The 10,513-nt window shown below is 50.2% G+C and overlaps 1 protein-coding gene across 1 annotated transcript; it reads left to right on the forward strand.

Moving 5' to 3' along the window:
- Positions 1-4,623: 4,623 nt before the first annotated feature.
- LOC123114908 (uncharacterized) lies at positions 4,624-7,142 on the forward strand. Its single transcript, XM_044536278.1, has 2 exons — positions 4,624-5,921; positions 7,069-7,142. Exons 1-2 carry the CDS (start codon positions 4,727-4,729, stop codon positions 7,140-7,142), a joined length of 1,269 nt encoding a protein of 422 aa, XP_044392213.1. The 5' UTR covers positions 4,624-4,726.
- The last annotated feature ends 3,371 nt before the right edge of the window (positions 7,143-10,513 follow it).

Consider the following 10,513-nt stretch of genomic DNA (forward strand, 5'->3'; position numbering starts at 1 on the left):
TACACCTGGATAGTACGAGGTAGGTGGGATTCGCATGGGATTTTCTATGGTCGTGGGGGGGGGGGTGGCCGGTGTGTAGGGAAATTGTGTTTCGTCGAAGATGACGTGCCTGGAGGTGATGATGCGGCGAGTGTCCAGGTCGAGGCAACGGTAACCCTTGTGTTCACGAGGGAGCCCGAGGAGGACGCAGCGACGCGAGCGGGCGGCAAGCTTGTGAGGGGAGGTGGCGTAGAGGTTAGGGTAGCACAAGCAGCCGAACGTGCGGAGGTGGTCATAGGTGGGGGCGATGCCATGGAGCATGAAGTAGGGTGTGTTGTGTGCGATGGCGCGAGAGGGGCGAAGGTTTAGGAGGTGCGTGGCGGTGTTGAGGCTTTCCACCCAAAATTCGGGCGGCATGTGTGCTTGGAGGAGGAGAGTGCGCATGATGTCGTTGGTGCTGCGGATGGCGCGCTCGGCCTTGCCGTTCTGTGGCGAAGTGTGAGGGCAAGAGAGGCGCAAGGTGATGCCGTTGGCAGAAAGAAACGAGCGGAGGCGGGTGTTGAGAAACTCTCCTCCGTTATCACACTGGATGCATTGTAGACAGAGATGAAACTGGGTGATGGTGTAGGCATAAAAACGTATGAGAACGTCGGCAGCTTTCGATTTGTGACGCATGGGGAAAGTCCAGGAGTAATGATTGAAATCATCTATTATTATTAAGTAATAAGCATATCCAGAACAGCTAGAGACAGATGATGTCCACAAATCACAATGTAAAAGCTAAAAAGGAGAAGTGGTGAAGGAACTAGAGGAGGGGAAGGGGAGCCTGGGCTGTCGGCCGAATTGGCACGCCTCACATGTGGCAGAGGGGGGTAGGGGTTTATTACATGAAGAGAGAAAATGAGATAACTTTGCTAGAGAAGCACGACTAGGGTGCCCTAAACACCCGTGCCACAAGTTGCCGATGTCGACGGATAGAGCCATGGGTGATTCGCTGAAGAAAGGATAAAGCCCAGTGGAACTATTTGACCTCATGAGAGGGGTCCTGCTCGCCAGATCCTTCACAAGAAAGCCATGTGGGTCAAACTCAATTGAAACAGAGTTGTCAATAGTAAATTGGCGTACAAAAAGCAAGTTTTTGACAACAGAGGGCGCAAAGAGAACATGATTAAGGGAGAAAGGGCGAGGTGGGCGAGAGGCAGTGCCCGTGGCAAGGACAGGCATGTAGGAGCCGTCACCAACTAAGATGGAAGGATACTTTGCAGAAAAACAAGATGTGTCCAAGTTACCCGCATTGTTGGTGATGTGGCTGGATGCGCCAGTGTCCAGGTACCACTCGCCACCGCCGCCCGGACCCTGGAGGGACATGTTGGACATGGCGGTGTTGAGCATGTGGCCGGTGTCCCAAGAAGTAGGCGGAGGCGTGTAGGCGGGCGGCGTGCCATAGGTTGGAGGAGCGGCGCCATACATGGGTGGGGTGTTGACGTTGTAGATCATGGGGTAGGCATGGTGTGGAACCCCGGGGCGTGGACCGAGGACGCCGGCGGCGTTTGGTGGAACCCATGGTGCACGGCCGGCCGGTGGGAAAGGTGCGCCCCACGGGGCGAAGTAGCCCATCCAGGGCTGCTGGGACGAAGGCGGATGCCCTGGAGGCCCCCCGCGGCCACCGGAGCCGCGACCACGCCCGCCGCGGCCACGGCCATGCCCGCGCCCGCCGCGGTCCGAAGAGCGATCGGGTTGCCGCTGGATGGTGCCGCCTGTGGAAGCGGGACCGCCGCCACCGCCGTTGGAGCTGCCGGAGCCGCCACCACCGCCGCCGGAGCCGCCTCCGTGGGTGGCGATGAGGGCGGTGGCCCCCTCCGCACGCGCGTGCATCGAGGCTGATTTCCTCCAGCATCAGCCGAGAGCGGGCCTGGACGAAGGTGGGGAAGGGCACCTGCATTGGTAGCAGGGATGCCATGACACCGAAGCGCGGAGCGAGGCTGCGGATGAGCTGGAGGGTGAGGGTCTTGTCGGTGACGTGCTCGTCAAGGTCGTCGAGGGAGTCCGCGAGCGCCTTGAGGCGCCTGCAGTACTCGGCGATCTTCATGTCACCTTGAACGATGGCACGGAACTCGGCGCCGACGTGGATGGCCCGGCCCGCGAGATTATCGCGGAAGAAGGCGTCGAGGTGGAACCATGCATGATAGGCAGTGGAATCTTGGGCAGAAATGACATCGTAAAGTTCGTCCGTGATCGTACCGTAGATCATGAGGAGGATCTGGAGATCGTCGTGGCGCCACTGCGCAGTCTGAGTGCGCGGGTTGAGGTTGACGAGGACGTGGCTTTCCACGCCGGATTTGCGGAGGATGAAGGACATGATCCGCCTCCACTTGGAGTAGTTGCCACAGACGGCGTCCAGCTTGAAGTCGATGTGGGCGCCGACGTTGACGGCGTGGATGGAAGGTGGCAGCGCCGTCGAGGACGACGCAGCGTCGGAGGCCACCGCGCCGAGCGACGCGACGGTGAGGTGCAGCGGAGCAGTGGCCGGAGGAGCGCTCTGATCGGTAGGTGGTGTGGGAGTGGTGGGCAGCGGAGCAGTGGAGCTGGGAAGGGGTGGGCTGTCGGAGTTGACGCCGGTGTTGGGCTGCTCGCCGGCATCGGAGCCCTCGTCAGAGCGTGGGATCCGGCCATGGGGTACAGGGAGGAAGGATGGCTCTGGTACCAAGAAGAAGGATGAATATCTCAGTGTATGTATTACAGAGGAAGGCATGGCCTTATATACACGAGAGAGAACGCGCAGGTGTTGTGTTGGTTACAACAGAAGGGAGCTAGTCTCCAGGAGGAACGTGCGCTAGCTACGCGGGGAGCAGGGAGAGGCCACGATCACCGCGTGGTGAGCGGGCGGCACGGTGCGGGCCGAGTCAGTGTTGGTCGTTTTCCAACAATGGTCTCTGTCAACACCGTTGAGGGGGGGGGGACCGCCACAAAGAGGAAGCAACCCTAGAGACATGAATGACTTAGACTACGTAGACGACTGAACCAGAATCCTCCTCTCACACCACCAAACGATAGACGAACGCGAGGAGCAACCGTGTTCTCACCGGTGAAAGAAGATTTTTTTTTTGTGGGAAACCAGTGAAAGAAGATGGAAAGCTCTGACCACTCCCTCTAAGAAGAAGAAAAAATAATTCTATAAGGGGGCACTGTCCATGCTATGACCATTCTACATCACTAGCAATTGCCTTGCATAGGTAAACAAAAGAGTATGTTGCCGGTCGTGGGCAATCGGGATTCTCTATTCACATAGACTTAGATAGTGTGTCTCAACCACTTACCAACCTCGTGGGCAATCGGGATTCTCTATTCACATAGACATAGACATAGACTTAGATAGTATTCTAAACGCTCTTATATTAGTTTACAGAGGGAGTATCTTCTAAATGATATTAAGCTTTGAAATTCTGAATAAATACATTTTTGAAAATACTAACGCCCACACGTGTCGGCGTTTGCATCTCGCCCACACAAATGAATCAACGTCCGTTTATGTTTTCACGAATCTTAGCATGTTTTGCTAAATTTTTTATGCCATGTAGGACGGGGCTGGTGTTTGGGCATTGGATCGGAGAGTTCGCTCACACGCCCGCAGCACGCGGTTTGCCAGCTGCGCTGTGTGGGCGAACTAGTTTCTGCTCACATAGCCACCACCTAGTCCATCGCCCACACGACACTTGTACGTTGTTGGATGGCAACTGCAGTTACACGTACGTGGCAACTAGGTAAACACACATGGAAACCATGATTCGTTGCTAGACGGCAATTGCAGTTGCGCGTACATGGCAACCAGATAAACACACATGGCAACTGTGATTAACCATACATGGCAACTATGGTTGGACCACATGTGGCAATTAGGTAAACATACATGACAACTACTGTTTGACCATATATGGCAAATAGTTAATCACACACGGCAACTACGGTTTGATTACACGCGGCAACTACCATAAATTAGACATGACAACTATAATTAACCAAAACAGATAGAGTTGTCATACTTTTACAACTACATTTGCCATCTCGGATAACCACATCTGTCATCCCGGATGGCAACTAAACCGTCATCTCGCGGGTACCTAACGTAGCTGCGCCAAGATGTGTGGGCATTTTTGCTTCATGCCACACGCACGGGATGAAGATGGGTAGTACTTATTGGGCGAGTGGCATGAAGTAGCTGCGCCCACACGCATGGGCAATTATAATGTTCGCTTACACACAGCCCGTGTGAGCTGCCTTTTACTCATGCCACACACGGTGTGTAGGTGGATGTCTAGTATGTCACACGTGTGGGCGTTATCGGTGTCCTATATTTTTTTGTCATGAAAGAGATTATACATCCCAAAATTAAAAAAAAAACAAGGTGTCCTCAAATTCTAGTTGACTTCATAGCTTTGCTAGTCGTGTGAGGCAAGGGAGGTGGCGGACGCGGACGCTGTGATTCATCGGGTGATGGTGAGTGTTTCCCTTAAAAAAACGATATCTGAAACGAGAAGAAGCAACCAGGGCAAAACTAAAAACCAAATTGATCTGCACACGACGTTGTGTGCATGATGTGTACCCGATAAATTCTCTCCACCGTCAGATACTCTAGGGACGACGTCGCGGATGGCTGGATGGGAAACGTCGTGCGTTAAATCGCTGTTGCCCCCAAACTGAACGTGTTTGGGACTCTCCTCGCGCCGAACGAGAAATTAGCGAGGTTTCCATGGCCCGCCGCCGCCTCGCGTCCCCCGTCTTGCCGTTCCCGGAGCCAGTGCCGCCACTGGACAACGACGATCTCCTCCGCGAGATCCTGCTCCTCCTGCCTCCGCAGCCGTCCTCCCTCCTCCGCGCCTCCGTCGTCTGCAACCGCTGGCGCCGCCTTGTCTCCGACCCCGGCTTCCTCCGCCGATTCCGCGCGCACCACCGTAAGCCCTCGCTCCTTGGCTTATTCTCCTTCGATGGCGATGAAATTTATCCCTTCATCCCGACGCTGGGCCCGCCCGACCGCATCCCGGCCGCGCGATTCTCCCTGGCGCGGCGCCGCCGCCGCGAGAGCTGGCACTTCGTGGAATGCCGCCACGGCCTCGCCCTTTTCCTCAACAGGATACGCCCCGAGGCCGTCATCTGGAACCCCATCTCCGGTCGCTGGCGCCGAGTAACTTTTCCACCAGAGTTTGGCGACGCTAGAGAGAGGGACATCCTATGCGCCGCGGTGCTCTGCGCTGCCGGTGATGACGACGATGGCCATGTGCACGGCGACTGCGACCTGAACTCTTTTAAACTGGCCTTGGCGCGCCGTGGCGAACAAGCCCGCACACTTGTGTTCGCTTGCCTCTACGAATCCAAGTCTGGCGAATGGGGAAATGTTATCTCAACAACGACCACGGCTCTTTTTGTTTGGAGAAAGCCCAGCGTCCTTGTCGGGAATGCACTTTGCTGGTTGCTCAGTGGAGGAGGAAATGAAGGTGACATCCTTGAGCTTGATTTTGAAATGCAGAAGCTTGTTGTGATTGATAAGCCAGGAGACAGCCGGCTTGCCCGTTGTGCCCGTTCCTGCCTCCAAATCATCCAGACAGAGGAAAGTAATCTCGGACTCATCATTCACACAGGACCCAGCCTGCGGTTATGGGAACATAAGGTCAATTATGATGATGTTGCTACATGGGTCCTTCAGAAAATCATTGATCTGCTCGAGCACCTTTCGCCCGTCGAGCTCAAATGGAGTTTGATACTGTGGTACGATGAGGTTCACAATGTGATATGTCTGTGGGCACCTTATGCTGATGGTTCTTTAATGATCCAACTCGACTCAATACAATTCTGCAACTGTTTTCGAATCAATTTCGAAGCCACTATATCTCAAAAAAGAAAATTTTGCTACAGCACCTGTGTTCCATACACAAGTTTTTATACTGCAGGTAATAGCTCGTCCTTACATTGCTGGAGCAACAGCATCCAGTGATCTTTGGTTTGTGGTTGTTGTAATGGCATTGGTGTGCTTAACAGTTGCCTAACTATTCATGCACAAACTATAGTAGTATCTTTGTTTCCTGTCAGTTTTCTCAACTACTTATGGTGATTTTTATTTACTTACTATATTATAATTGGACCATGTGAAGGCGAGAGCATTTGCTGTCTCCCGTCTTTTGACATATGCATAAGAAATTATATGTGTAAGTTCATATGTACATATCTATAGTTGCTCATCATCTCATAAACTGTGTAACTGTATGAAATTGAACAAAGTACCAAACATAATTGAACCTGGATTTGAACCATCTTAAATGTTATACAAGTAACTTGATTTGCACATTCAGATGCTTTGCATGTTAGGGCTCACATACAGATATATATAGTATAGTTCTTTCTATCTTCTACTACCTCCTATCCAAAATATAAGACGTTTTGGTAGGCTAGTTTAGCCTACCAAAACGTCATATATTTTAGAACAGAGGTAGTAGATAGTATTTATGTCTACTCATCTTCTCCACTAGCCACAAATCTGTGAAAACGATCTGCCGTTACAATCTTATGAAATAGGAGTATGAAATAAACAATGTGGTTTTATTCAACTTTTGTGAAGAATTCTGCTGCAAATGTGTTCATTTATACCGGACTATCCAATAAGAAATTAAAATGTTTTGAATTATCTTCTGTAAGGTCAGAATTATTGAAATCTAAGGAGTCGAGTTGTTTTTCCATCAAAATGTGCAAGTTCAAGAATATTGTATTAGTGCATTTGATTTAACATGGCACACGTTCATTCTAGACAACTCAACTCCTCTGATCGGCTCACTATTGCGAAAATGCTTTCATGAGTAGGTAGAGAAATATTACAGTTTTGAGTGATTACTTTTGTTTAGAGTAAACATGCTATCATAGCTACTGTATATAGCTTTATACCTATTCTGAACCTCGAGTCGGAAGCTAGTAATCTGCTCAGGTTACATATATGTAGGGTAGATTTAAGCAAGTGCTAAGTACTGCAGCTTCACCCTCTGTTTTTCTGTACATAGAATTTTTCATAGGTAGTTGATATATTTATTTGACTTCTTTTGCTTCTAGACTGGGCAACTGGTGGCAGAGAGGATGGACCTGAAATGTTAAGCAGTACAAGACCGGATTGTCCTAATAGATAATTAAGGTACAATTGATGTGTTAATTGAACATGTGATGTGAATTTAGCTTCTGCTACATGTTTATTTATTTTTACCATGTTAACATTTTCCTTTGGTAATCCTTCTCAAGGACCAAATTCCCAGAGCGAATCTACCAGTTCTCTCGTTCACATATGTTCCCCAGATGTGTCACCACCTCCTGTCATCATGCTTTGACCTTTGAGGTATCAATCTGAGACTGGATATTCAGTCTGTTAAGTAATGTAGTTTAGATTCCCCTTGTTGATGTTTGATCATCTGTGAAGTCTCCTTCATCCTCCTGGTCCCTAGTCTAATTGACGAAAAAGAGTTTCCCCCGCTTTTTATTGCAAAGCCAAACACCAATACAATCAACGATAGGTGCTGGAGCGGAAGTAGCACAGGCACGCCCAAAAGAAATGAAAGAGACGAACAAAAGAAACAAATGCCGATAACGGCGGATCAACAAAACGAAGATGACTCGAAACCGCTGCGCCCGCCGAAGAATTCCACCACGCTCCTAGCACTCCGGGCCGCCGCATACCAAGCAACACCTGCAAGAAGGAACGCGACGACAACGACGCTGCTACACGGACATGTCCTGGGGTTTCCCCCGGTATGCGAAGGGACGTGGGGGAAGGGGTACATCCGACGCCCTTCAGGAAGGCATGGCGGCGCCCACGGGCGTCACCGCGTCGGTGCCGGTCAAGCCGACAAGGATTTCTCCCAACCGCCAACCAACCACGACCCCGGACGAACCATCGCGCTCCGCCATACTTGCCGTCCACCAATATGCACCACCACGATCTTGCAGTCACCAACGCTGTCTCATCGTGGCAAGTGAAGAGAGACCGGCGGGATCAAGAGGAAGCAGCTCGGAACGGGGAGCAGCAGGGTCAGCAGCCACGCGGGAGGGGACAGCCTCCACCACCCTCGGCAGTAACCGACCGGACGCAGTTCAGGAGCAAACCAGGCACTCCCGCCCGGCCGAGCCTGAAAAAGGATCGTGAAGCTCCCGATGCCGCGTTGTAGTACACGCGTCGCCGTCTCCGCCACCCCCAGCCCGAGCCACACCTCCGTCCGCCGGAGACGACGCCGGACAGCCCGCGCCACGCCTGGCCAGACCCAAAAGGGGCCCAAAAGGGCCCAGATTTGGGCCGGACGGGTGCCGCCCCGTAGCCAAGCAGCTGCGCCACCACCACCATGGCGCCTGGAGCTGCGCCGCCGGCGAAGCCGCGCCGCTGCCGGATCCGCCACCGGCCTGGATGCACCACCGCCAGCGCCACCACCGGAGCCACAGCGGCGCGCGGGAAAAAAAAGGGGGTGTCGCCGTCGGCACCACGCGAGCAAGGCCCGATGACCTACGCCGGCAGCGGCGGGAAGGGATTAGGAGGGGGTGGGCGCTGGGAGGAGGCAGGAAAGGGAGCCCCCGATTGCCTTGCTCGGGAAGGCGACGCGGGGGGTACGGGCAAGGAGGGTGGGGGAGGGGGGAGCCGGGGCGCGCCCGCCAGCGGCCGGTGACGGCGGAAGGGGGGGTAGGGCACCGGCAGCGGCAGGGAACCCTAGCGGGGGCGGGAGCCGTGGGTCACGGGACTCTCCACCATACTCAATTCCCCTAGTCTAATTCTCTGCCCAATCAGCCAAATCATCCTGGCCATCTTCCTATAGGTTGGGGGGGGGGTGATGTGGGGGTGGGGGGGGGGGGGGGTGGGGGTCATCAAGACGGAGCAAGGGCACGGGCATGGTAGCGGTGGGGTGGCGCGCGGAGCAAGTTTGGAGCGGAGAGAAGGGCGAGAGTTTGGAGTCCATCCCTAGATACTTTGCATGTGCCCTTTTGATAATAGCGTTGTCCTTACATTCAATGTTGATCTAGGATCCACTAAAAGCCTCTAAATTACAAATTGTAAGCTCCAAAGAACAACCTCTTGTAAGCACAAAAGGTAGGGGGCACCATTGATACTTTCATTTGTCGAATGGCCAAATTTGTGAAATAAAAATGAAAAATCATTAGTCCTCTTAACTAACTTGTCATTAGTCACCAACCCCAATAACAGGTAAGACGTTTTAGAGAAGGTACAAGTATTTCCCTTTAGAGAATGTAAAATAAATGGGTAAGACGTTTGAGATACTAATAGTACTCCCTCCGTCCCAAAATTCTTGCCTTAGATTTGCATACATATGGATGTATCTAGTCACATCTTAGTATTAGATACATTCATATCTAGATAAATTTAAGACAAGAATTTTGGAACAGAGGGAGTAGTATTGACTACTAAGACCACTTACAATTTTATGTACATTGGGCATCATTTATTCAAAAAGATTAACATGTTTGAAATTCTAATAAAAGTATTGAGACTGCTTGCAATTTATTGTATGGATAAAGTTTAGTTTAGTTTCTACAAATACCGGCTTCAGCGTGCTAAGTATGTTTCTAGTTTATGTAAAGACTAAATAACCTGTTTAAAATCAATCAAGTTTTAGTTTTGTCCTAAATCAACCATTTAATATAGGTTTGACTTTTTTCGCGGAGAAAGTTTGACTACATACATAGAAAGAATAAATCAACATATGTGACACGAAATTAGATTTATTAGATTCACTATATTTTTATATGGGTTTTTATCATTTTTGTACTACACATTTATTTATTTGATGTCATATATTAACACAAATTTCTAGAAATTTGATCAAATATAGAGAAATTGGTTTACAACAAACTTAGAACTTCTTTAGTTTGAAACGGAGGAGTAGGCGTCATCAAACTCTAGTCGGCTGTATGCCCCCATATGTATACCAGTATAAGAATATGCAAATAGAGATTTTGAAAATTTAGCAGATTTTACAAATATTATTATTTAAGGACTGTTAAAAAATACAACTCACTTTGATCCATATTAATTGACGCTGCTTTACAAAAATTTAGCAGATTTACAAATATAGCAAAATGGGTCAAAAACAACTTAAAAGAGGCGCGTACGGAGTAATACGTTTCCAAGGGGGCAAAGCGCCAATTGAGTTATAAACCCTTGAACCCGCAAAAAAAAAAAGAGTTATAAACCCTTCGAAACTACTGCGTGTGTTCTGTCCGACCCTATACGATGCCTAATTGTGTTAAAAAAAAGATGCCTAATCTAGCTAGTGGTGTGCTGCCGTTTGGATTAGGGCCCAATTCTTTTCAGGCAAGATTCTACAGAATCAGGATTCTGGAAAATTCTCTCAAAATCTGCTTCTCCCAGAATCTGTCGTCGAGTTCTTTTCAGAGATTGTAGCTTGAGATTCTAGAAAGTGTTGTGTGTTGAAATGTCTGTACTATCCTTAGACAGAATTTTTTTTGATGAAATGTATTTTATCTATCAACAATAGCTAGCATC

Source organism: Triticum aestivum, chromosome 5B (genome assembly GCF_018294505.1).
Source record: "Triticum aestivum cultivar Chinese Spring chromosome 5B, IWGSC CS RefSeq v2.1, whole genome shotgun sequence".
NCBI classification, from domain to species: domain Eukaryota; kingdom Viridiplantae; phylum Streptophyta; class Magnoliopsida; order Poales; family Poaceae; genus Triticum; species Triticum aestivum.

Coding starts and splice junctions, on each gene's coding strand:
- LOC123114908 (XM_044536278.1), top strand. CDS start 4,727: ATGGCCCGCCGCCGCCTCGCGTCCCCCGTCTTGCCGTTCCCGGAGCCA. Junction 5,922..7,068: donor CACAAGTTTTTATACTGCAG/GTAATAGCTCGT, acceptor TTTTGCTTCTAG/ACTGGGCAACTGGTGGCAGA.